This window comes from Pristiophorus japonicus, chromosome 13, assembly GCF_044704955.1.
Source record: "Pristiophorus japonicus isolate sPriJap1 chromosome 13, sPriJap1.hap1, whole genome shotgun sequence".
In the NCBI taxonomy this organism is placed as follows: Eukaryota; Metazoa; Chordata; class Chondrichthyes; family Pristiophoridae; genus Pristiophorus; species Pristiophorus japonicus.
This window is the reverse complement of record NC_091989.1, coordinates 30,924,863-30,952,369: the sequence shown is the minus strand read 5'-3', so window position 1 is coordinate 30,952,369 and position 27,507 is coordinate 30,924,863. Positions and strand designations below refer to the sequence as shown.

Genomic DNA, 27,507 nt, shown 5'->3' with positions numbered 1-27,507 from the left:
ATCACACCAACATTTTGCACTTCACCCAATTTTTTTCTGTTTGACCTTGGGTGCCTCACCTTCAGTTATCTGACTCCCCCAACCCAGTCACTCACTGAGGAACTTTTCTTCCACCGCTGCCTCCCTGCCTGACCTACAGCACCTTGCTTCTGGTCGTCCACCCGTCTTTGAAATGGTATCTTCTCATTAAATATCATTCAATTTTTAAGTAACCACTGTGGGCCTCAAGGTTCCAGTTCTCTAAAGAATCTGCGACCCGTTCAAAGAGATTTTTATTACAGGGATAAGCATTGCTTGTGGATCTTACAAGATTTTATGCATATCGATTGCATAACACCATCAAGTACTTCAGTTCTCAGCCAAGGGACATATATGCAGCAGCACAAAAGTAAGTGAAGTACACAGTCATAAATATGTATCAAACCGTGGTAATTCATACTTATTATCTATAATTTAAAATATGCTGGGCCGGAAATTGCAGCCTCGTGTATGAATTGTGCATGCACCCAGCGAGGCCTCGCAAAAGCCGGTTCTCGCAGCGCCGAGAAACACCTTTTCCAATCTGTCAAAATTTCTTCAGACAGATTCTACGCATCCCCGCAGAAAGGTCATGTGTGCGACAGAGATTGGGCTATCTGCCCAACTCATGGCCAGCAAATGTCCTTTAAACATTTACGTCTGATAAAAGCAGGCACATAGCTTACTTTTACCAGCATAACACTTTTAAAACATAGTAAAATTAAATGTAATCACTCATTTTTATATTAAAAACCCTATCCATTAAGATAAGTTTATTTTAACCCTATTAAAAAAAATTCCCCCCAAAAATATATTTTTAAAACATTTAATTACATTTAATTTCAATTAATTTTAAATTTGTGAGGTTTTAAAAAAAATTATTGTGCTGTGTTTCTCGTTTATTGGGGTATTCTCATTGATAGTAAAGGGAGCTCGTACAAACAGAGTTCCCATTGCAGGTGCAGCGTCAAGAATCTGGAGTTACGGAATCCGGAATGTTCTGGAATCCGGGACGATCGGTGGCAGGGTCGTCCGGAATCCGTAAAATGTTCTGGAATCCAGACCCAAAGGCCCTGCCCACCTCGGGTCTCGCCTTGGCTGCCCTTACCTCAGGGCCTCCTCGGCGGGGCCGAACGGCCAGACGACGATGCCGGACGACGGCCTCCTCGGCGGGAATCCCCATCCCGGCCCCGCCCTTTGACGTTCCAAAATCCGGAAATACCCGAACCTGGGCTCGGATGTTTCCGGATTAGTGACGTCAGAAAGCAAATCGAAAGTTCGGAAAAGCCCGGAATCTGGAATGACCTCGGTCCAGAGTATCGGATTTTAGGCTCTGCACCTGTATTATCAATGAGAATACTAGATAGTAATTGGTGGTCCAGGCCCACGTACATGGAGGACATCTTTCCCATGTGCTGTGCAGTGAATGAAGGCCTCAGACCGGTATCCTATGTTCCTCCGAGACCAACAGGTAGTTTCGTAGATTGTTTCGGGTTGGATACGTTCGTGCGAAGGAAGCTCCGATCGCAATTTTCAGCCCATTATATACAGCATCACGAATGGAGATATTATACACAGATTAGATAAACATGGAAACAATTACAGATATAATATATTATGTTTAAAAGCTTCTATATAGCCCACACCTCCTGCAATGTCGCACTTTCAAGATCATTTTCCCCATCAAATATGGTTGATAACACTGCTTTATAACAGTACACCTCCAACAACTTCCAGAGGCAGTGCCCTCGACCTGGACATCGGGCCTCCACCCTCCCCTCCAGCAGCGGCAGATGGGCCTCTCCTCTACGAGAGTCTGGGCCTCCTCGACGACGGCTGGACCTCCCGTGGAGACAGACGACCTCCTCCTCAACGACGATCAGGTCCCCCCTCCTCCTTCAGCGACGGCTGGAGCTCTCCTTCCCCACTGGCGACCTGGCATCCTCTTCACCTCCATGGTGAGCTCCATGGCTGTGACCCCCCCTGCCCTCCCACTCTGACCCCGGTGGGCCACTGACCCTCCCAATGCCTGCCCCCAACCAGGCCTTGGACCACCTACCACCAAAGGCGCTACCCAGCGCTGAGCCTGCGGCCAACATCTCGCCGTAGGCAACTAGGCCCATATACCAGTGCCTGGTCTCCAGTCGTCTTGGACCCCCTTGCCACTGGATCAAGACCTTGCTCAATTAAGCCCGTGTGGTAGCTGGTGTGCAACGACCACCCCACGTTAAAAGAACTCATGCACAGGCATCTTCCACTCCATTAACTCACTTCAAGAGTGGAAGCAAGTCTTCCTCGATTCCGAAGGACTGCCTATGATGATGATAACAGTGCATCCCCCAACTCTCATTAACATTGCCATGGGAGATCTGCTATTATGCAAATAAAACCAGAAACAGGCTTCTGGCAGTAATTATTTGAAGATGACTAAAAAAAAACAATTAAAATTACATATAAAACTTGTTAAACAATGGAAAATGTTTAAGGAGGATTTAAAAAGAGCCCTTGAATATCCATATTACAAACCCACAGCACATGAATAGACTGAGTGAAGCGTTATCTTGCAGAGTAGACAGACACCATTTATAGGAAAAGAATAAAGAACAGCTCAATCCTTATCCAATTGGGATCAGGTCAATTACTGGAGCATGAACCTTTCTAGCTTAGATAGGTCTAAACAAAGTGCTTTTCTACACCAACAGTCTCTGTCTATAGTGGTCATTGATTTAAAATGAAGGCACATCAGACAGAAATTTCAAACTGGTGCCCCAGGATCAGTTCTTTCATGAAATACGAGATTAGAGATGCTTCCCTCAAACAATCCAATCTTTTTGGAAGTTGGAAGACTTGAAGATTACAATGAGTTTATTCCAAATTCTGAAAAAATATTTTTCAATTCTGAGTATTTCTCTAATTTTACTTTACAACTATCATTTAAAGTAGAATACAGTACAGGGGAAGAATTTGACCATTAGGATTACTGGCTCACGTACACAGGTTTTGTGTCGACTGCATCTCAAATTGTGACCCATGAACATAAGAATTAGGAGAAGTAGGCCATTCGGCCCCTCGATCTTGTTGATCTGGCTGATCTACCTCAACTCCACTTTCCTGCATTATCCCCATATCCCTTAATATCCAAAAATCTATCGAATATACTCAACGACGGAGCCTCCACAGCCCTCTGGGGTAGAGAATTCCAAAGATTCACCACCCTCTGAGTGAAGAAGTTTTTCCTTATCTCAATCCTAAGTGGCCGACCCTTTATTCTGAGACTGTGACCCGTGTTGTAGACGCCCCAGCCAGAGGAAACACCCTCCCGGCATCTACCGTGTCAAACTCTAGAATTTTGTATGTTTCAATGAGATCACCTCTCATTCTTCTGAACTCTAGAGAATATAGGCTTAGTCTATTCAATCTCTCCTCATAGGATAATTCCCCCCATCCCAGAAATCAGTCTGGTGAACCTCCATTGCACTCTCTCTATGGCAAGTATATATTTTCGTAGGTCAGCAAACCATATCCAAAGCACTACACATCCTTAGAGAAAGAAATCTAAGTTTCCAATCACATATCTATCTGGCTAACTGGAGAAACTGTTTCTAGTGGCAGAAAGGTCAGTAAACAGAGGACAAAGATTTATAGTAATTAGCAAAAGTACCAGAGACAAGATGAGTTTTTGAAAAAACAATGGAGCGAGTTGTTCTGATCTGGAATGCACTGCCTGAAGCATATTCAATAATGACTTTCAAAAGGGAACTGTATAAATATTTGAAGGGTAAAGATTTGCAGGCCTATGGAGAAAGGGCAGGGGAGTGGGACTAATTGGATAGCTCTTTCAAAGATCCACATAGCACAATAGACCGAATGGCCTTCTTTTGTGTTGTATCATTCATTAATTCTATGATGAAATGTGAACAAGTCAAAATTCTCAAAAAGTAACAATGAACCAGCACAATAACAATCAACTCTCACTTTATTTCCCCCAAAAAGTTACTGTTTACAAACCAAGCATCACAAAACCAACCAAATCAGTCATATTATCCCGTTCCATCCTGTTTTCAGCCATTGTTTACCTTTTTTCATTTGGGTCAGCATATATGACCATGACCAAAAAATATCTATACAAGATGAAAATATTAAGTTCCATATTTTTTTTTTTTAAACTGCAAAACTTGCCCAGAAAATGGTTCATTTCTGCAAGAACCTTTCCCCCTTAATGGCTGCCTTCAGTTCGGACCTGGCGGTTAGAGATTGAAATGCACTTGAATTTCAGATGCCAAGCTGTTATAATCAAATTATGTATTTACGCAATCGGGTAATGAAGAGTCTGTTTGCTTTCCAATTGGCAAGGGAAGGCGGTGTGCCATGAGGCTCGGAGACAAATGGCAGGAGCGTTGTAAGCAGGTCATGTGATGAAACTTCCAGGAATGGGTGCAACCAGAATTGGAAACCATAGAAAACCCTTAATATTAAATTATGAAGATGCCAGATCATAATGTAATAAATAGGTTAGGTCAAATCAAATATAAATGATCATTTGTTTCAGTATTACTAATTAAGTTATACTTACACACTTGAGTAACTTAATTTCATCCAGAGCTGTTTCTGTGTAGTGTTGGGCGCTCTTTACCACTTTCATGGCAACAAACCTTTTTCCCCTGAAAAAATTAACACATTTTAAAAAGGAACATCCAAACAAAACAGCAAATGTTGCAAACCTGAAACAAAAACAGAAAATGTTGGACAGACAGCAGGTCAAAAGGCATCTGTGAAGAGAAAGCGCACCCTACTCTAATTTTAAACACCGACTAGAGTTTATGCATGCTAAAGTAACTTAAAAATATTTTTCAATGGAAAATATAAAACATAGCAGATTTTAGCACAGACTCAGATCAAATATAATAGAAATCTAATGAGTGTTTCAGACAGTGTGCTTCAGAACTGAAAAATGAAATAGGAACGAGTATTTTAACTGATGCAATGAAAAGAGAAAAGGGGAAGGGCAAGGAAAACACAAGCAAACAGATCAAAAAAGTGAAATGAATGGATGAATGGTCTGCAAACTGACTGAAACAAAAGCAGTTAGATGATGCAAGAAATCCTTTCAGCAAGATAATCGATGTTAAAAGAAACAAAAAATGTGGCGAGAGAGAGAAAATGGTGGATTTAAAAAATAAAATTGAATCAGAAAGCCTTTAAATACAGTTCTGGAATTAAAACTAAAATGTTGGAAAATGAAAAATAAAGCAGATTATTCACGCATCATCTTTCCCTTTAGTGATTACTAGATCCGTTTTCAGCTTGTGTTCTCCCTCCAGCCACTTACCCCTTCTTTTTTTCCCCGATTCTATTAAAATGCTTATTCATCTTCCACTTTGTTTTTAGTTGTCTTTTGCTCTTCACAGACGCTGGCTGACATACTTTATATTTACAGCAATTTTTGTTTTTGAAAAAGGAACATCCCCTTTACTATGTGAAAACAAATGCTTCTGTTACAATCGTTAATGTTTTCGAAAATGCATAATTAAGAGAATAAAGCAGAGAATGTATTAAACGGAATGCCATAGTGATTCTATACAATCAGCTTTGTGAGAAAAGTGAAATTTAACTCATTAAATTTTGCACTACTCAGTAAAACCCTCTATAACCTGAAATAAATATGAGGACACTGGTGACCAAATGTACAAATTAATGGGTGCATCCATATAGAAAATACAAAAAAAAATAAAAACTGCAGAGACATTTGCAAATATCAGTCGTAAAGACATTCATTCTTGTTCTTCACCTTGTTGACAGGAAATATGGAGTCTCTTGGCGTCCTATGAAAAATCAACGGGAGGGGGTGCTATTGTGGTCGTTTTAAATAAGTTCTCTATTAATGAAGGAGGCACAAATAAGGGGCAGAATTTTCACTCAGTGTCATACTGGAACTGAACAAATGTTGCACTCAGTTTATGCTCAAGACCATTTCGACTGAGCCATCAACATAAATTACTATTTAATGCATATTGAAGTTGTAGCTGTATAGAAGTATACTATATGCCTTACCCCAGCAGCCATGTTGGTCTAGGCAGCAGATAGAAAATGTGGTAAACATGAATAGTCTAATATCGGAGAGCCTACATTCTATTTCAATAACTTGCATCCATTTAACGCCATTAACGTGGAAAAATGTTCTAAAGCACTTCACAGAGGTGTACTACAAAAAACACTAACTAAATAAGGAGATATTAGGAGAGGTGACAAAGTCCGATCAAAAATGTACGTTAAGGAGGGTCTTAAAGGACGGCAGTTTTAAGGAGGGAATTCTAGAGTTTAGGACCGAGACACCTGAAGGTATGGATGGCAATGGTGTGGTGCCATAATTAGGGGGATGTATAAGAGTCCAGAGTTGAAGCATCGCCGAGTTCTTGGATTGTTGTAGGGTCGGTGGTTACAGAGATAGGGAGTGCCGAGACCATGAAATTATTTGAATACGAGGATAAGAATTTTAAATTTGTCGGGGAACTGGAATCCAATGTAAGTCAGTGAATACAGGGGTGATGGGTGAGCGGGACAAGGTACTAAATAGTTTTGAGGTCGGGAAATCCGGAAGAATGGATTTCCCTCAGTTCCTGCCGAATTTAAAGGCAGGACCTGATTACTATTTTTGGACTTTGTTTCCCGGCCGCAGCTAGCCAGATTGAGAGGAGGGTGGGAGAGATCAGGGAGGAGCCAGAGAGATCAGAGGAGGACGAAGGGTGAAGATCGCAGGAGTGAAGCAAAGATCGGGGGAGGAGGGGAGGGCTGCAGGGGGCCTGTGGAGGACATGGGGAGGAGATCACAGTTTGTGGATGACATCGGGAGGGAAGAGTTGAGGATCGCTCGCTGGGGAGGTTACCAGATTTTCTTCGGAGGCCAGGGGAAGCAAGAAACACTATGCTCCTCCTGGCACACAAGCACTGTTTCATGCAGTGGTTCACATCTCCCTTTAGATGCTGGGTTTCCCAAGACCTGGGAAATCTAGCCAGCCAGCGTTAAAGCTGGAACAGAGAAAAAACTCAGACACGCAGCTTCACTAAAATATTTAAATGAGCAACCCGCCTCCTGGGAGCGGGTTGGTCGCCTTTCCCCATTAAAACCGTAAGTGGATAGGTTTGAGGTGGCTTGGGTTGGGGTTTGAGTGTTACATTTTTTTTTATTACAGTTTTACTTCCCATTTGACCCAAATCCATCCATTTTTGGGGGTAAAATTCCCCCCATTAGGATAGATGACCAAAAGCTTGGTCAAAGTTGTAGGTTTTAAGGACCATCTTAAATGAGAGAGGTAGAGAGGCGAAGAGGTTTAGGGAGGGAATTCTAGAGCTTAGTGCCGAGGCAGTCACCAATGGTGGAGCTTTTAAAATTGGGAATGCACAAGAGGCCAGAATTCAAGGAGTGCAGCGATCTCGGAGTGGTGTACAGCTGGAGGAACTTGGAGAGATAGGGAAGGGTGAGGCCATGGAAGGATTTGAAAACAAGGATAAGAATTTTAAAAATTGAGGCATTGTCAGACTGGGAGCCAATGTAGAAAGTTGTTGAGGCCAGTTCGTTAGGTATGGCCCTTATGGCCAAAGGGATCAAGGGGTATGGAGAGAAAGCAGGAAAGGGGTACTGAGGTTAAATGATCAGCCATGATCTTATTGAATGACGATGCAGGCTCGAAGGGCCGAATGGCCTGCTCCTGCACCTAATTTCTATGTTTCTATGTCTAGGTCAGCAAACACAGGGGTGATGGATGAATGGGACTTGACGTAGGTTAGGAGACAGGCAGCAGAGGTTTGGATGAGCTTAAATTTATGTAGGGTGGAAAATGGGAGGCCAGTCAGGAGAGCATTGGAATAGTCAAGTCTAGGGGTAACAAAGGTCAGGGTGAGTTTTTCAGCCTCTGATGAGCTGAAGCAGAGGATATTGGACAAGTAAGCTGACATCAGAGAGGTGGTGGAGGGATTGAGAAAGATGGTAGTGAGTTGCGCTAATGTTATCAGCATACATGTGGAAGCTGACTACATGGCCTTGCTATCAATCCCCCCGCGATGGGCGAGAGTTTTTACGGCAGCTGATTTTGTGTTGTGCAACTGTTCCGCCTCGAGAGGCAGGACATATATTTAATGTAATTAAATCAGGCTCCCACAGTGCAAACTTTTACAATTGCTATGCGGGTTTCCCAGAGCTCGGGAAACCATGCAATAAAAGGGAGGACGGAGCTGCTGGTTCAAGATAAATAAGTATCTTTTACAGCCCACACCTTGTAGGCCAGGAGGAGCACAAGTGCTCCCCTGGACCCACAAGGAAGCAGTCAGTCGACCCAAGGTGATTGTGGCCTCGCTCTCCCTTCCCTCCCATGATGGTCTCTCTTACCCACCCCCCACCCCCAATCACTTGGTCCCTCCCTCCTGCGATGGTTTATCTTCTGCTCCCGACCCACATTTCTCCTTCCCTTCCATCCTCCCTCCTGCGATGAGTTCACTTTCACCCCCACTCAAAGCCCCAATCTCCCTCTCCCTCCCCTTCTTGATTGACAGGGACAGTCCCCAAGGATCCCCGGCTGTGGCCTCATGCTGCTGGTTTTCACGCCCTGTCGCTCGCCAGCCTGTCAATTTGGCCGGCGGCAGGCAGGAAATGGAAGAAAAAAATTATACTGAGGTACTGCCGTTAATTTCAGCAGGACCTCCATGTTTTCCCTGTTCTACCCCGCACCCTCCCGATCTCCTCGTAATTATCGGGGCCTATGTCTTTGGGGGAGGGGGGAAAGAAGAGAACATGCTGCTATAGAGGCTCTGGCTATGATTGGATACTTGAGTGGAACCAAACGAGGGCATCCTATTGAGCTGAACAATAAAGGAGAGGCATTTAATCAATCATAGGCAGTCCCTCAGAATCGAGGAAGTCTTGCTTCCACTCTTAGAATGAGTCCTTAGGTGGCTGAATGATCCAATACGAGCGCCACCGTCCCTGCCACAGGTGGGACAGATGGTCGTTGAGGGTAAGGGACAGTTTTGCCGCACGTTCTTTCCACTGCCTGCATCGTTTTCTGCATGCACTCGGCGATGAGACTCGAGGCGCTCAGCGCCCTCCCAGATGCACTTCCTCCACTCAGGGTGGTCTTTGGCCAGGGATTCCCAGGTATCGGTGGGGATGTTGCACTTTATTAGGGAGGCTTTGAGGGTGTCCTTGTAACGTTTCCTCTGTCCACCTTTGAAGGAGTTCCGAGTAGAGCACAAGCTTTGGGAGTCTCATGTCTGGCATGCGGACAATGTGGCCTGCCCAGCGGAGCTGGTCAAGTGTGGTCAGTGCTTCAATACTGAGGATGTTGGCCTGGTCGAGGACACTAATGTTGGTGCGTCTGTCCTCCCAGGGGATTTGTAGGATCTTGCGGAGGCATCGTTGGTGGTATTTCGCCAGTGACTTGAGCTGTCTACTGTACATGATCCATGCCTCTGAGGGGCGGGTATTACTACAGCCCTGTTGACCATGAGCTTGGTGGTAGGTTTGAAGGCCTGGTCTTCGAACATTCTTTTCCTCAGGCGGCCAAAGGCTGCGCTGGCGCACTGGAGGAGGAGCTACTGTATCAAAGGCTGCAGAGAGGTAGAAAGGAACGAGGGGTGATAGCACCACGATCATAGTCACAGATGAGGACTAAGGCCATTTCAGTGCTATGGCAGGGTGGAAATCCGATTGCAGAGATTTCAAAATGGATTTGTGGGAAAGATGGGAATGGATTTGGGAATTAACATATTCAAGGACTTTGGATAGGAAAGGGATGGAGATGGGGCAGTAGTTTGCAAGGAGAGAGGGGTTAAGGGTGCATTTTTTGACGATGGGGCTGATAACCGCGATTTTGAAAGGGAGGACGACAGTCCCCGAGGATAGGAAACCATTTACATCACCAGGGGGTCAGAAAAGGAAATTAGGTGGCAAGCAGTTTAATGGGAACGGGGTCCAGAGAGCAGGAGGTGGGTTTCATGACGAGATTATAGAATGCGCCGGTAATACTCAAACCAACTGGCCCTTTGGTCCCTTGGTTTGGGGGGAGGGTGGGGGGCTGCGGAATTCAGTAAACCCTTTCCAAAGTAATCAAACCCAACCCCTCTTGATATGCTGAAAAACCTTTTAGACTTTAGTTCCAAGACAGTCCAGACCTACAGTCTGACACAATACTCGGTCCATAAATGCTTTAAACTTTATTTTGTTCACTCTAAATTGTCGAGTGGGCTAGTGAGTTTTTAAAAACTTTACAGAATGCTGAAGCTAGGCACAGATTTCCAGCCTTTCTAACACAAATGCGACAGGATTTCCTCCAATAAATAAAACTGCAATTAAAAGGAAACATGCCTCAAGACCCAGCTGGCATTTCAATACGTTGTGACGTGTATAAATGAACATCCAATTTTCATTATAGTGTTATTCAAAAAGTGACATATTTCCCTACCCCTTCCTCGTCTCATTAGATCCTCCAATTTCTGAACCAAAAAGAGAAGCAGGTTGCCTCTCAAACTAAGCATCAAAATCAACATGCACATTAGCAGGTGTCTTAGTCACTGATTTTTATTTCTATTTTCTTTCTTCTTCTGGTGTTGTGACTTTCCTAAATGGCCCAACTGCCATAAGGCAGTCACCACGAGGGTAATTAGAGGATTCTTCCTACCAGTCTACATCACTGCACAATGCTACAGCAACATTCTGTGCCACCAAGTATACCTTCCAGCTTTTTGGAGGGATTTAGGGGCGTATGATCAAGTCACTTTTGGCAAAAAATATAAAATTTTCAATAAAGCATTTTGGGGACACATACAATTTCAATAAATTCATTTTAAAAGGCTTGCACTGTCTGATGAGTGAATGAAAGACTTAGCAAGTTCAAATTTATGCAATTTTTACATCAAGTTGTCAATCTACTATACAAAAAACAGATTGCTTACAGATACGTGGATGGTCTCATTAATAGTTCACAGTAGAGCAATTTTAGAAGTCTAGTGAGAACTGAGGTAACAGAATCTGGAGTTATAAAGGGAACACATGAATAGCTCTCAACATGCCCATATCAAGCAATAGGGATTAATGAAATTTAATGCAGAAAAATGCGAAGTGATACAGTTAGAGGACAGGTTGAGAAAGCGGTTAAAAAAGCATATGGGATCCTGGGCTTCATAAATAGAGCCAGAGTACAAAAGCGTGGAAATTGTGATGAACCTGTAGAAAACACTGGTTTGCCCTCAACTGGTGCAATGTGTCCAATTCTGGGCACTGCACTTTAGGAAGGATATGAAGGCCTTAGAGAATGTGCAGAAAAGATTTACGAGAATGATTCCAGGGATGAGGGGCTTCAATTAGGTGGATAGATTAGATAAGCTGTGATTGTTCTCGTTAGAACAGAGAAGGTTGAAAGGAGATTTGATAGAGGTGTTCAAAATCTTGAGGGGGTCTGGACAGAGTATATCGACAGAAACTGTTCCCATTGGCGGAAGGGTCGAGAATCAGAGGACACAGATTTAAGGTGATTGGCAAAAGAACCAAAGGAGACACGAGGGAAAACTTTTTTTACGCAGCGAGTTGTTAAGATCTGGTATGCGTTGCCTAAAAGGGTGGTGGAGGCAAACTCAATTGTGGCTTTCAAAACAGAATTGGATAAGTACCTGAAGGAAAAAAAACTTTGCAGGGCTACGGGGAAAAGGCGGAAGTGGGACTAGCTGAGGTGCTCTTGCAGAGAGCCAGCATGGGCTCGACGGGCCGAATGGCCTCCTTTTGTGCTGCAACCATTCTATGATTCTATGAACTGAAGATACCATCAACTATTGTCCTCAATTTCTGCAACTACATTCTAATTTCTCTCATTATTCCTTTTTACAGCACCTTCTACCCCACTCACAAAATAGACATTGCACTGGTAAAATCACAAACGTTATCCTGTGCAACTGTGGTTGTGCTTCTGTCTCTCCTCATCTTCCCCGAGTATTCCACCACTTTCCACACTGATGACCACTCCTACCTCCTCCAATTTCTCTCCTCTGCAGTCCACCTTCATGACACTGCTATTGCCTGGTTCCATTCATACTTTCGAAATGCAGCCACTGCTTCACGTTCAATGGTATCTCCTCCTCTGTTCATACCTCAGAGGTGCCCTAAGATTCCATTCTTTGTTCCTTCCTCTTCTTTGTTACCCCTTGGCGAGGCTATTTAGAAGCATGGAATCAGCTTTCATATGTATGCTGACAACACTCAGCTCCGCTCCAACATCGATCCAAATGCTGTTGCTATAATCAGCAATTGCGTCTCCAAAGTTAAAATCTGGCGAGTCAAATCTTTCTCCAACTTAATGTCAACATTGCATGTTTTTTTGGTTCCAACCAGTTCCTAAGTAACTCGGACTTCAACTTCCTTAGCTGTCACCTAATGCTAAGTCAGGAGGTGCGGAACTTTAGCACACTGCTCTATACTGAACTCAACTTCCTCCCCAACATCCACTCAGTATCTTCTACGCCACAGCATTCCTATCTCACCCACTCGGACATGTTCAACAGATCAACGCTCGTCTTCACAAACTCCCAATTAGGACCAACCTCCCACAAGCTTAAACTCATCTATAATATTGCAGTTCTTGTCTTCACCTGTACAATGTTTCACACTATTAGCTACAACCTGTACTAGTTCCAAAATGAAGCTGTCTCTGCTCAATAGCTCAGCCTTCTACTGCCCCATTGCCTCCACTACATCCCCGCACCCCCACCCCACCCCACACCTGACAAACAGCTGCATCAGGTTCTTGAGATTATATCGTCCCTGCATTAAAAAGCCCATCTTCAAACATTGTTTTGTCCAACAGCCAATCCATTTCTATCTCCTCTTTGCCTTTAAGGTCCTCAAATGGGTCATTGCCACCCAACCTTTCTCACTATTCGGTTTGAAAATCAGCAGTCCAACTTTCATCTTGCTCAGAGCACTTAGCCAGCTCAGGTCAAAGTCCCTAATGATATCTCACGTAACTTAAAGACTCCAGTGTTGTCTTTCCTCTATCTCCCTGCAGCTTTTGGTACGATCAATCATCCTCTACTGCTTTTCTTCTGTGGTGCACCTCCATGTCAGCTCATCTGCCAAATCACTAAATGTCAGGAAATTGGCCAGTTAAAAAATAAACCTCTATGGCCAAGATTCTTTTATTTCCCCCCCCAGCCACTGTGTTCTAGGTTAGTTATTGAAGACATTGTACTTACTGATCCGAAATTGAAGCTGACAACTATGATGCTACCAACTTAGGAAACAAAAGCATATTTAGTTTTCTACTTGTAGTTGTAACCAAACAGAATATTCCATGGCACAATTAATTAATGATACCAAAGTCAATGGCCGTAATTTTCTGGGGTCCAAGCGGGCATGATTGCAGGCGGGAAATTTGAAAAATCCTGTAACGGGTCAGGAACCCACCGCCATTCCGCCCCCATGCACCTTTCCCTTGGGTAGGTATGTTTGCTGGCACGGCAGCAATCCAAACAGCAGAGGCGGGCTTGTCAAACCCTCGAGTCTTTTTAAACCTATCTTTCAAATTTCACTGGATGACCACAGGAATTGTGCAGCTTGGGAACCATGTTGGTCAACCTGAGGTGGAAGTTGAGTTTCCATTGATCCAGCTGATTTGTGCACAGCATGGAAAGTACAATAAAAACTCCCACCTCACAGCAGATCACATTCCTCAGGCAGAAGCTCTTGCTGACAGCATTCCCGGCACAGATGAGACTGGGAAATTAATAATGAAGCACAGGGAAATGGCAGAGACGTTGAACAAATATTTTGTATCGGTCTTCACAGCAGAAGACATTAAACATCCCAATAGTGGAAAATCAAGGGGCTATAGGGAGGGAGGAACTTAATACTATCACTAATGAAGTATTACTCGGTAAAATAATGGGACTAAAGGTGGACTAGTCCCCTGGATCTGATGGCTTACATCCTAGGGTCTTGAAGTGGCTGCAGAGATAGTGGATGCATTGGTTGTAATCTACCAAAATTCCCTGGATTCTGAGGTGGTCCCAGCGGATTGGAAAACCGCAAATGTAACGCCCCTATTTAAAAAAGGAGGCAGACAAACAGCAGGAAACTATAGACCAGTTCAGTTAGCCTAATATCTTTCGTTGGGAAAATACTGGAGTCCATTATTAAGGAAGCAGTAGCAGGACATTTGAAAAAAGCATGATTCAATCAAGCAAAGTCAGCATGGTTTTATGAAAGGGAAATCATGTTTGAGAAATTTGCTGGAGTCTTTTGAGGATGTAACGAGCAGGGTGGATAAGGGGGAAACCAGTGGATATGGTGTATTTTAATTTCCAGAAGGCATTCGATATGGTGCCACATAAGAGGTTACTGCACAAGATAAAAGCTCACGGAGTTGGGGGTATTATATTAGCATGGATAGAGGATTGGCTAACTAGCAAAACAGAGAGTCGGGATAAATGGGTCATTTTCCGGTTGGCAGTGACTAGTGGGGTGCCGCAGGAATCGGGGCTGGGTTCTCAACTATTTACAATCTATATTAATGACTTGGATGAAGGGACCGAGTGTAATGTAGCCAAATTTGCTGATGATACAAAGATGGGTGGCAAAGCAAATTGTGAGGACACAAAAATCTTCAAAAGGATACAAGACAGGCTAAGTGAGTGAGCAAAAATTTGGCAGATGGCGTATAATGTTGGAAAATGTGAGGTTATCCACTTTGGCAGAAATAATAGAAAAGCAAATTATAATTTAAATGGAGAAAAATTGCAAAGTGCTGCAGTACAGGGAGACCTGGGAGTCCTTGTGCATGAAATACAAAAAGTTGCATGTCGTACAGCAAGTAATCAGGAAGGCAAATGGAATGTTGGCCTTTATTGCAAGGGGGATAGGAGTATAAATGCAGAGAAGTCCTGCTACAACTGTACAGGATATTGGTGAGGCCACACCTGGAGTACTGCATATAGCTTTGGTCTCCGTATTTAATGAAGGATATACTTGCATTGGAGGCTGTTCAGCGAAGGTTCACGAGGTTGATTCCAGAGATGAGTGGGTTGATTTATGAGGATAGGTTGAGTCTATACACATTGGAGTTCAGAAGAATGTGATCTTATTGAAACATAAGATAATGAGGGAGCTGGACAAGGTGGATGCAGAGAGGATATTTCCACTCATAGGGGAAACTAAAACTAGGGGACATAGTCTTAGAATAAGAGGTCGCCCAGTTAAAACTGAGATGAGGAGAAATTTCTTCTCGCTGAGAGTTGTAAATCTATGGAATTCTTTGCGCCAGAGAGCTGTGGAGGCTGGGTCGTTGAATATATTTAAGGCAGAAATAGACAGTTTCTTAAATAAGGGAGTAAAGGGTTATGGGGAGCGGGCAGGGAAGTGGAGCTGAGTCCATGATCAGATCATCCATGATCTTATTGAATAGCGGAGCAGGCTCGAGGGGCCGTATGGCCTATTCCTGCTCCTATTTCTTATATTATAAGAACATAAGAAATAGGAACAGGAGTAGGCCATACGGCCCCTCGAGCCTGCTCCGCCATTCAATAAGATCATGGCTGATCTGATCATGGACTTAGCTCCACTTCCCTGCCCGCTCCCCATAACCCCTTATCCCTTTATCATTTCAGCAACTGTCTATTTCTGTCTTAAATTTATTCAATGTCCCAGCTTCCACAGCTCTCTGAGGCAGTGAATTCCACAGATTTACAACCCTCAGAAGAAATTTCTCCTCATCTCGGTTTTAAATGGGCGGCCCCTTATTCTATGATCATGCCCTCTAGTTCTAGACTTCCCCCATCAGTGGAAACATCCTCTCTGTATCCACCTTGTCAAGCCTCCTCAATCTTATACGTTTCGATAAGATCACCTCTCATTCTTCTGAATTCCAATGAGTAGAAGCTCAACCTACTCAACCTTTCCTCATAAGTCAACCCTTTCATCACCGGAATCAACCGAGTGAACCTTCTCTGAACTGCCTCCAAAGCAAGTATACCCTTTCGTAAATATGGAAACCAAAACTGCACGCAGTATTCCAGGTATGGCCTCAACAATTTCTTCTGTAGATTTAGCTTTCTACAGGCTGCAAGTGTTTCCAGCAAAGTCACCATCCAGTGTCACCTCATTGTTGGAACCCATCACATCATTGACAGATTGCTTCTGTCATCTCTACTTGACCACCATCTATTCCATCAGCATGGGTGCCGTCTATACTGTCTCAACTTGGTCCTCAGAATCAAACCACGATGAGCCCCAACACCAGCAACAGGCACATCACCACCAACCTTCTCTTCAACCACCTGATGCTGCACAGGACAGAGGGCATTAGCGCAGGGCTGCATCCCGCCGGAGGCGATACCCCCAACACAGGGTATACAAGGCAGAGGATGAGCTTCCTCAACATGACTGAGCATCAGTGCCAAAGAAGGTACAGGCTATCGCAACAGGTCGTCGCAGACATTTGCACTTTGCTGGATCAAGACCTGCTGCCCAGAGGAGCAGGTGGAGACACCTTACCAGTGGTTGCCAAAGTTCCCAGTGCCCTCAACTTCTCTGCCTCAGACTCTTTCCAGGGATCTGCAGCAGACATTTGTGGCGTCTCAGTCAGCCATCTACAGATGCATCACACAGATCACCGATGCCCTGTTTGACATGTCAGCCAATTATATCAACATTGTCATTTTGTCGCTCTGGCTGGCTTCCTTCAGGTGCAGGACATCATCGACTGCACACGTGGCCATCAGGGCACCCCATCACCACCCAGGAGTGTTTGTCAACCACAAGTGCTTCTACTCCCTCAATGTGCAGCTTGTCTGCAACCATAGGAAGATCATCACGCATGTGTGCACCAAATTCCATGGCAGCTGCCACAACTCTTTCGTCCTGCGCCAGTCCACCCTTCCTCAGCTCTTTGCTCCAAGCAGATTTTCCAGTTGGCTGCCTGGAGACAATGGTTATCCAATGAAGATGTGGCTCATGACACCCTTGAGGAGGCCAAGTACCGAGGCCCAGGAGAGATATAATGAAAGTCACACTTCCAACCAGATGTGTCATGGAGCCGACATTAGGCATGCTGAAAATGCGCATCAGATGCCCGGACAGATCTGGAGCAGCCCTTCAAGTACGCACCAGCTTGGGTCTCCAGAATAGTCGGCGTCTGCTGCACTCTGCACAATATAGTGCAGCAAGCAAGGTTTAGCGCTGCATAAGGAGCAAGGCACTGAGCACACAACCTCTTCAGAGGAGGAGGAAGCTGGGGTCCAGATCCCACCAGCATCTGAGTACATTGCTGCCTGGGAGGCCAGGGATTGGCTCATCATGACCACATTTACTTAACGCATTACACCATATGGCTGCCACATGCTGTGCCAGGTTTGCACCACCCAGCAGCAACACCATAAAGCATCCCTACAATGACCCAAGCCATTCCTTTCACATTGACCACCATTGCTGGAGGTAACATTATGTCTCACCATTCACTAACTCACTGAGTGACTTCCAAAGGTGTACACAAAGTTGTCCATGACCAGAGAGTGGTGAAAATAAAGATTTGTGTGTGACATTACAGTAACGGAAACTTTACAGAATCATTTAACAAAACACACAAGTGGCTACCCTTGTGAATCTACGTGTGTTTCATCTTTTTCTTATGCGTGTTTCTACGAGGTGCTACCCCTGTGCCTTCAGCAGAGGTAGAGGCAGCCTGCTCACTTCCCTGCTGTGTCTGCTTAGATGTTTTTGGCGGACGTCTTCTGGGTTTTGGAGGCTCTGATGGCCCCGCCAAAGTCTGCTACTCGGGAGGAGCCCCCACTTGCATGTCCCCTATCACCATCATGCCTCTCATGAGCCACCCGCAATTCCCTGCTCGCAAAGAGTTGGAGAGCACTTGCACAGCAGTGCGGCTATGAAGACCCACATCTACGTTGACATCCTTCCTAGAGAGGAGGTCTATGAGCCTCTGCCATCTATTCTCTACAGATACCTTGTACTCCTGTGAGTGACTCATTAGCTGCTCTATGCAGCTTCCTCATCCATGAAGGAACCTACAGTCGATATCGCCTGCGACACGGTGGTGCTCATGTTGGAGATGAACTCCACCATTCGCTGCACATTTGTGGATATCGCACTCGCAAAATCGGTCAAAGCCTCTTGCACTTCTTGCTGCACCTCCAGGAACGCCCCCTTTCTGGATGACCCCTCGACTGCATGCAGCTGAGCAGAGCTGGGAGTGTCCTGCGCCCTCCAGGCAAGGAGTCTCCGCTGCTGTCCCTGTCCCCACCATCTACTCTTGCTGACTTGTGAGTCGTAAGACACCAGGTGACAACACTACTCTATCTCGCGTGGCACCCACCAAGGTGTGCATATCTTGTGCTTTTGTCTGGTGACGATGCACCCTCAAATGCTGGAGGCTCCTCTGAGGAGTCAACTTCCTCTTCCTCCTGGACAGTGAGGGGGGCTCTTGATGGACCTGTAGGAGATTAAAAAGATGAGTTAGGTATGTCGTATAAAGAATGGATACCAATATGCACATGATACCATTCAATGGCTGCTGATTTCAGTCCCCATATGAGTGACTGATGTATGCCATTTACCTGTATATGTAATATAATTCTATCACCAGGTTGCTGAGATGTCTCCCTCTCACTGCTCAGCCACTCCAGATACTTCCAATGCAGCCTCCTCTGATGTTGGGGTCGCCAATGATGGCGTTCCACTTCTGGTTCGCTCCCTCAAGGCGGGAAAGAAGAGAAGGTTGAGTGAGGGTGATAGAATGAGTGTAACAAATGGATGGGTTACATCTTTAGAGGGAGACTATGATAGAGTGGAGTGCCAAAGCCAAGTGGTTTCCTTGTGTGTTGTACATTGGTATGAATGCATTAGCGTGAAGGTGTGAGGGGCGGGGGAGCTCGTCAGATGGGGATTTGATAATGTAGAGAGAGGGGAATGGGTGGACGTGGAAGGTATATTGGTGTGAGGCAGTGCAGCAGCAGTTTTGGGAAGCCAGATTGATGGGGATGTGATGAGAGGCACAGCATGATGAAGTTGAGATAAAAACAGAACATTTTGCAAATACTCAGGAGGTCAGACAGCATCGGTGGAGAGAGAAAGAGAGTTAACGTTTCAGGTTGATGACCCTTCCTGACCTGCTGAGTATTTCCAGCATTTTCTGTTTTTATTTCAGATTCCAACATCCGCAGTATTTCCTTTTATACTAAGATGAAGTGAGTGTGGCTTTGTGCTCACCGTTCCTGATCTGATGCGATCATTGAAACATTTCCAGCACTGCACCCAGGTCCTCCTGACCACATCTCCGCTGTTTACCTCCTCTGCTATTTAGAGCCTTTTGGTCTCCTGCGGATTTCTCTTCAGCCCATTAGAAGGGAAGAGGACCTCCATGCATGTTCTGACTCCCTCCACAAGCATATGGAGAGAGTCATTGGGGAACCTGGGTGCAATCATATTTGGCACACTTTCCAGCAGCCCAATTGTGCAGTGTGCTGCACACTCATCGATGAATCTTCAAATGCAAAGTGGCCATGGTGCCTTTAAATATCCCAGCTGAAAACACGTCATCGCTGACATCATCAGACCCGCACCATTTAAATTGGGCCGAATAACGTGCTGGGTGGACTTAATAGGCCCCATTATAGCAAAGTCTACCCGAGGAGCGGCATGGAATCAGGAACAGGATCGCGACCCGCCACTGTGACCAACCCGCCCAGGTACGGAAAATTACAGCCAATGTCATTGTCAGACTCTTCTCATTCCTTTTCTTCATAATTTATATACTTATTACTGTTTCATTCTTTGCGGCAAATGCTTGAGATAAATTTTCATCCATGTAATTCTCTGGACTTCCCATCCACAGGCTCCACAACATTTTCCGCCCTGTTCAAAGTCAGCAATGATATCCATTGCAGCTGCAACCATAGTATACAATCCCTTCTTGATTTCCCTGCAGCTTTCAATATTGTTGATCACTCAATTTGTCCTCCACTGCCTTTACTCCATAAATCTACCCCCACTGCATGTCCTTTTGATTCTTTCATTCTTATTCTCAAGATAGCCAGTGCATTTTCTGCAGTAGCTTCTCCTTCCATGTCTGCAAGATCACCTTCAGCATGACCTGTTTCAACTTAGATCTTCTGTTATTCCTTATATACATGCTGTCACTTGGAGACATAATCTGTAAGCATGGTGTCAGCATTTGTGCATGCCATTGACATTCATCTTTACTTCTGTGCCACTACTCTTGACTCCACAACTGTTGTTGTATTGTTATAGACTGTCAAACATTAAGTCATCGCTGAACCAAAATTTCCTCAAACTAACCACTCGCAAGTCAAAACCATTCTGTTCAGTTCTCAACAAAAACGCCACATCCTAGTCTCAATTTTATCCACTTTCATGTCTGCTCACCTACTGAATCCAATGGTACACAATTTTGGTGTCCTGATCAGGTGAGCTTCAAATTCCACATATAGCTGGTTCAAAATCCTCAGCCATGTTCATCACCTTCAGCCTCAAATTATTTAATGCTCTCCTTGCCAGCTTCTTGAGCTCCACCCTATACAAATCCCATTTCATCTAAAACTTCACTGTCTGTATTCTATCCCAAAATGAATTCCGCTCACCAATCTCCTCTGTCCTCACCGACATCCACTAGCACCCAATCTTCTAATGTAATGATTTCAAAATTCTCATTGTCCACAAATTCTTTCATGGCCTCATTCCATCCTACCTATACATCATCACCCAGCCTGACAACCCTGTTGACACCCTCCATTTTTATAAGTTCGGACTATTATATGTCCACGTTCTCCCTCCACTCCAACATCATTCTGCAAGTATAAACAGTTGTTAAAATTGACGGGTATTGAGGAAATATAAACTAAGTAAGCAAGCATCTGAAGCTGGAGGCAGAAGCTTTTCATTTGAAAAGTAAATGGTGACTAATGCCATGAAGATTATTCAGTGGGATGGGAGCCAATTAAATTTACAAATGAAGGAACTGAGCCAGAGGGAGCGGGGCACTGAAACCAAACACATTCATTTCAGTACCAATGATACATCAATAGCGCTTCAAGCAGTGGGCTAAATGATAAAAACATTTTCAAAAGGAACCAGAATTCCCAGCAGCAGGAACTCGCAAGTAAAAGAGTAAACTGGAGGCAGAAAGATAGCGGAGAGAGACACCTGTTCCATTAAGTAATAAAGGAGCAAGGCTGGAAGGAGTGATTTGGAATAAATTTATAAATAAAGGAGCGGGGCCGGATGGAGCAGGGTTCAAACTATTACAATTCAAGCAATTCAGGGATGAAGGGAGGAACAAAGTCGTTTGTGAACACAAATTGAACTTCGGCATAAATTTGTATGGGGTGGTTAAAATGTGTGTGAGATCAGGGCCTAAAGCAGTCAGGCCAGAGATACCTTGGGCAGAGCTGGGGCTGAAGGGAAACATAGAAATTTACAGCGGAGGAGGAGGCCATTTTGGCCCAGTTGACAAAGAACCACACGGCTCTCGGTCAGCAGCCTTGAAGGTTACACATAAACCTACGAACAATGAACAATGGCGGACAGGTAAATAGCATCCAGCCCAACTAGTCTGCCCCACATAACTGCGATACCCCATGTATCGCAACATTTTACACTCCACCCGGAGCCATGCGATCTCCTGGGAGAGGCAAAAAAAAAAACGTGGGACCGTCGCTGGCTACAATCCACAGGGGGAGTTTGTTCAACACGCCGCCCTGGGAGACCGGGACGTCTACACTGCCAACGATTTGGATTTTACCTTTGGTATATGTGAGCAGCTTTGCCTGGACAGGAGACAGTTTTGGTCAAGCGGCAGGATTCATCCAAATTTTTTCAAAGGTCATTTGGCTCATCACAGACTGGCTCGCCCTGTGTCGATCTCCATGGAGACTGGGACCCCATTGATGTCCATTTCCATCATCTACGGAGAACTTCCGGTGGAGCAGGTAAAGATTCCATACTCTTCTTCCAGGGTTTGAGCAGTTTCATCTTCATCTGTGTCGGAGCCCCGGTGATCAGCCAACTCATCAGAGACACAGTGAGTATAGCCTTTTTTGCACATTCTCTGAAGGTGCCCTTTCTCTTTGCAGCCTTTGCATGCATAGTCTTTGTAGCAGCACCGGTGGGCCCTGTGATTTCCTCCACAGCACCAGTACGGGACCATCCGGTTTGCCCCTTGTGGCGGACTCCGGGTTGCGGGACTCGGGGCAGCATTTATGACTTTAGAAGTATCCATGCGGTGCACTGGGTCAGTATTCGCCTGGAGTTGCTGGCCGAAACCATGTAGGCCTGGCTCACTTGAATTGCTTTCTGCAGGGTGACCGTGATGTCAGCCGAGAGCAATTTGTGTAGGAGGCCTTCGTGGCCGATTCCGATGACAAATATGTCCGAGTGCTTCATTAAGGTGGTCGCCAAAATCACACGTGTAGCTAGTCTTCTTAAGTGTGCAGCATACTTGGCAATTTCTTGGCCCTCAGGTCGCCGGTAAGTGTAGAACCGGTGCCTGGCTGTGAGGATGCTTTCTTTTGGTTTTAATCGTTCCTGTACGATTGTTACAAGTTGCTCATAGCTCTTGGTGGTTGTCTTCTCCGGCGCTAGTAAGTCCCTGACGAGACCGTAGATGGTGGGCCCACAACTGCTAAGCAGGATGGCCCCGTGTTTGTTCGATAGTGTAGCCGGTGTGTCCCCATCCAGGTCACTGGCTATAAAGAAATGTTCCAATCTTTCCACAAAAGCATCCCAATCTTCCCCCTCTGTAAATTGCTGAGGTTAGGCATGTTGAGCGTGTAGTTCGTGACCTCGTATTTCCGTCGCCAATTGTAGTGTAGGTAGGCACCTTTAGTAATGACTCCACGAGGCAGGGTATGATACTTAAACTGTGTAGACCTGTAGTCCTTTATTTGCAGCTCCTGAGTGATGACAACAAACTGCGAGTTCCCTTTTATACTGGGTTACCTGCCGTGTGCAGGCAACTCCTAGGTCTCCAGCAGCAGCACCCTCTGGTGTACCGGTAAGGTGTGTACAGTATAAGGATACATTCAATGTGGCATAACAGTGTTGCAGACATCACATAGTAAACATGCATGCATACACAACACAAACTCTTGAGATTTTTAAAATAAAAATCCAGTTGAAGCCTGGGCTTTAACAACAGGTTTGGGGCCCCTGCCACAGTACAGAAACAGCTCTCTAAGTCACAAATGATATAGTTTGTGACTGTGACAAAGGTAAACTATCCCGCCTCATCCTTCTTGACTTGTCTTTAGGGTCATTACAGTTGTAAGTGCGAAAAACCTTAATCAGGGATAAAGTAATTCGGTGTAATTAAAATAAAGTAAGAAAGACAGAGTAAGGTTTAAAATGCATTCATGGTAGAATAGTTGAATTAGGCAGAAACACTAAGGTCAGAGAAATTCTCTTAGGAGATAAGAACACCCACAAGATTTATGTAGACAGCTCACAGAAATAATGAGAGGAGGCCACGATGTTCCAGCCACATGAGATAACAGGAACGACGCCTCTTTTAAGTAGAGGGTAGCCATATGTCTGCCAAGGACATTAGTCTGAGAATTAGCCTGGGAAGACATTCCCAGAAATATAACACATAACCTGTAGGGGGCTTTTCCCTAGCAACAGTCGCCAGAACTGAATGTACCAATGGAATCATTAGAAATTACTGTAACCAATAAAATTAATGTAACTGTACCACCCAATGAAATTGCTGTAACCTATATTAAGCAATGGAACACTTCCCCATGTAGTTCCACCATTTTGACTGTATCTGAACTGTTTAAGAATGTAACTGCGTAGCTTGTCCCATGAGATCGGTATTGAGAGCACTCAGTAACGGTACTGATGAGGCCGGATCTCCCTTGATGAATCAGGTTTTAACAAACAACTCTTTTCTCTATAAAAGACCTTTCGTGTGAGTGTTATATTTTTAATACTCCACAACAACAGTAATAAGGCTATTTTAACGTTTCCATCAAATATCACGAACAGCAGTTTATATCCGAACTATTATAAGGGCATAGAAAACGATTGATGAGAGAAAGTTATTCTGTTCATCCAACAGATCATTTACCATTTGGACAATTTCAAATTGTGGGAGATGAAAACCAACATACAAAACCTCCAAAAGTAAAATCTTTGCCAGAGACTCAAACATAACCATGTAAAATGACAAGAATGTTAATGTGACACTCCAAAAGACAATAACATTCCACATATGGTATTACCATGGTCTCAGCAAGGCAGGAACCATATCATTCAATTAAGTATTTGATTATTTACGAAAGATCAACCACCTAAAACATTTTTCTCTCTCCACAGATGCTGCCTGATCTAGTGAGTATTTCCAGCATTTTCTGTTTTTATTTCAGATTACCAGCATCTGCAGTATTTTGCTTTTGTATTTGATTATTTAGGTCTGCACGTAACCATATAAACTTCAATCCCTTGTAAAACAGATATTCATCCAAGTCAAATAATGGAATCCTAATTAACTATGAAATAACATTTAAAATATGTAAATACAAGAGTTTAAACACATTAAACCTCTGCAGTACTCTTTCCATTACTTCCTCAGTATACCTGGTAGATGGCAAACCATATTTGAAAGTTACCTTCAAACTATACCCCAAATTCCATACAACCATAAATCCGAACAATCTGGGTTACAGGAAGACAACACATTTTTTTTTGATTTCCAGCTTCAGCTGGGTGGTAGCATTTGATAAAATTAACATATGTTTATTAGACTGGGGTTATCCATAACTTGTGTCAAATACAAATTTTCCCTCAAATGCTGAAGCAGTGTGCAATCATAAGTGAAAAAATTGAAGAGTGACTAAAAGGAGGCACGGAGTCCCTTGTGATTAATTTCCCTATTAGATTGCTAAACTTACCCATGGAATATGAAGGATAAATAGCCTGCTCTCTTATGGAAGCCATGGTGTTTAGCAAACTGTTCTGTTAAATTATTCATCAGCTTCAAAAAGGAATGGGGAGAGATGTGTCTAGTTAAATAATTCAGAAATTCTATTCACAACTTTAACATGTATTGTGTGAATACGCAGTTAAGAGAAATAAAGAGCTGAAATTAGGACAATCACAGGAACAGACAATTCTTATTGCAAAAGCCAAATTGAAATGAAAGGAGCAACAACTTTAATTTATATAATATTAATCACATAAAAGAACATACTGCATTACTGGGGTTTGGGGTGAGGAGAGAACGTAAGAAATAGGAGCAGGAGTAGGCCATTTGGTCCCTCAAGCCTGCTCCACCATTCAATAAGATTGTGGTTGATCTGATCTTGGCCTCAACTCCACTTCCCTGCCTGCTCCCCATAACCCTCGACTCCCTTATCGTTCAAAAATCTGTCTATCTCCATCTTAAATATATTCAATGATCCAGCCTCCACAGCTCTCTGGGGTAGAGAATTCCAAAGATTCACAACCCAGAGAAGAAATTCCTCCTCATTTCCATTTTAAATGGTTGTCCTCTTACTCCGAAACTATGCCCCATAGTTTTAGTTTCCCCTATGAGTGGAAACATCCTCTCTGCATATACCCTGTCAAGCCCCCTCAGAAACTTATACGTTTCAATAAGATCACACCTCATTCTTCTAAACTCCAATGAGTATCGGCCCAACCTGCTCAACCTTTCTTCATAAGACAAGCCCATCATCTCAGGAATCAACCTAGTGAACCTTCTCTGAACTGCCTCCAATGCAAGTATATCCCTCCTTAAATAAGGAGATCAAAACTGTACACAGTACTCTAGGTGTGGTCTCACCAACGCCCTGTACAGTTGCAGCAGGACTTCCCTACTTTGATACTCCATCTCAATTGCAATAAAGGCCAACATTCCATTTGCCTTCCTAATTACTCGCTGTACCTGCATGCTGACTTTTTGTGTTTCATGTACAAGGACCCCCAGATCCCTCTGTACAGCAGCATTTTGTAATCTTTCCCCATTTAAATGATCATTTGCTTTTTTATTTTTCCTGCCAAAGTGGATAACCTCACATTTTCTCACATTATACTCCATCTGCCAAATTTTTGCCCACTCACTAGGCCTATCTATATCCCTTTGCCGAAGTAGACACTGAGTGGAAAATAAAAATATTGAAGGAGGGGTGGAGGAGGAAAAGATCAATGGCACAGTTGAAGAAATAAGCTTTTAAGTGGCATTTGAAGTAAGGCAGATAAGTATCAAGGCAAATTGGTTTTGGATGAGAATTATGGAAGGAACATAATGGTTGATGGATCAACTTCCATTGGTGGAGCAGAGGGAGTATGGAACAATAATCCAGAGTCAGTTAAATGCACAGATGGAGAAGATTTCCAAAATAGTGTGGAAGATGTGTTGGAAGGATTTGAAAACAAAGACAAGGATCTTGAAGTTGATGTCCTGGGGCTAACAAAATAAGAGGAGCTACGCCAAGAGAAAGAACGAACTTACATTAATTTTGCGCCTTTCACAACCTCAAGATGTTCTTAATTGCTTCACAGTTAATGAAGTATTTTTGAAGTGCTGCATAACAAGGTCCCACAAACAGCAATGAGTTAAATGACTTGATAACCTGTTTTTGGTGGTGCTGTTTCATGGATAATTGTTAACCAGGACACCATGAGAACTCCCCTGTTCTTCAGTGAAACATGCCGTGGGATCTTTTACGACCACGAGAGAGCAGATGTGAACATGGTTTAATAGCTCATCCGAAAAGCAGCATCTCCGAAAGTGCAGCACTCCGTCAGTACTGCACTGAAATATCAGCTTGTATTAGGTGCTCAAGTCTCCGGAGTGGGGCTTGAACCTATGACATTCGGACTCAGGCGAGAGTGCTACAACTGATCCAAGGCCGACACCTGCAAATAACGCAGCCTGCATAGTTTGAGATTTGATATCGGACAGACATTAAGGGCCCAAGTTTCCACATGATTTGCGCCTGATTTTTAGGAGCAACTGGTGGAGAACGGACTATCTTAGAAATCGCAATTCTCCACATTTTTTTTTCTGCAGTTCTAGTCAGGTAGAACAGTTCTACTTTGGAACAGAATTTTTTCTTCAAAAGGGGGCGTGTCCGGCCACTGACACCTGATTTGAAAGTTTCCACAGTGAAAACGTACTCCAAACTAAAGTAGAATGGAGCAAGTGAAGATTTTTGTAGAACTGAAAAAACCTGTTCTACACATTAAAAAATCAGCACAGGTTACAAATTAGGCGTCCAGAACGAGGTGGGGGGGGGGGGGGGGGGGAGGGAAGTCATTAAATTCTATAATAAATCCTTATTTATACTGATACAAATAAATCCAACCTGAATAAACATTTATAAGCAAAGAAAAGATTAAATTAGCCATCTTCCTACCTGTGTGAAAGTGCTTCAGGCAGGCCTTTCGGGACCGAAGGCTGAACGGGCCGACCCGAGACTTCGG

General features: G+C 44.0%; 1 protein-coding gene across 1 annotated transcript in view; it reads right to left on the bottom strand.

The window, feature by feature from the left end:
- srpk2 (SRSF protein kinase 2) overlaps window positions 1–27,507 on the bottom strand; it is a 291,734-nt gene that overhangs the window by 64,909 nt on the left and 199,318 nt on the right. The window contains 1 exon segment of the mRNA XM_070897312.1: window positions 4,592–4,679. Within this exon segment, the coding sequence (XP_070753413.1) occupies window positions 4,592–4,679 (88 nt within the window).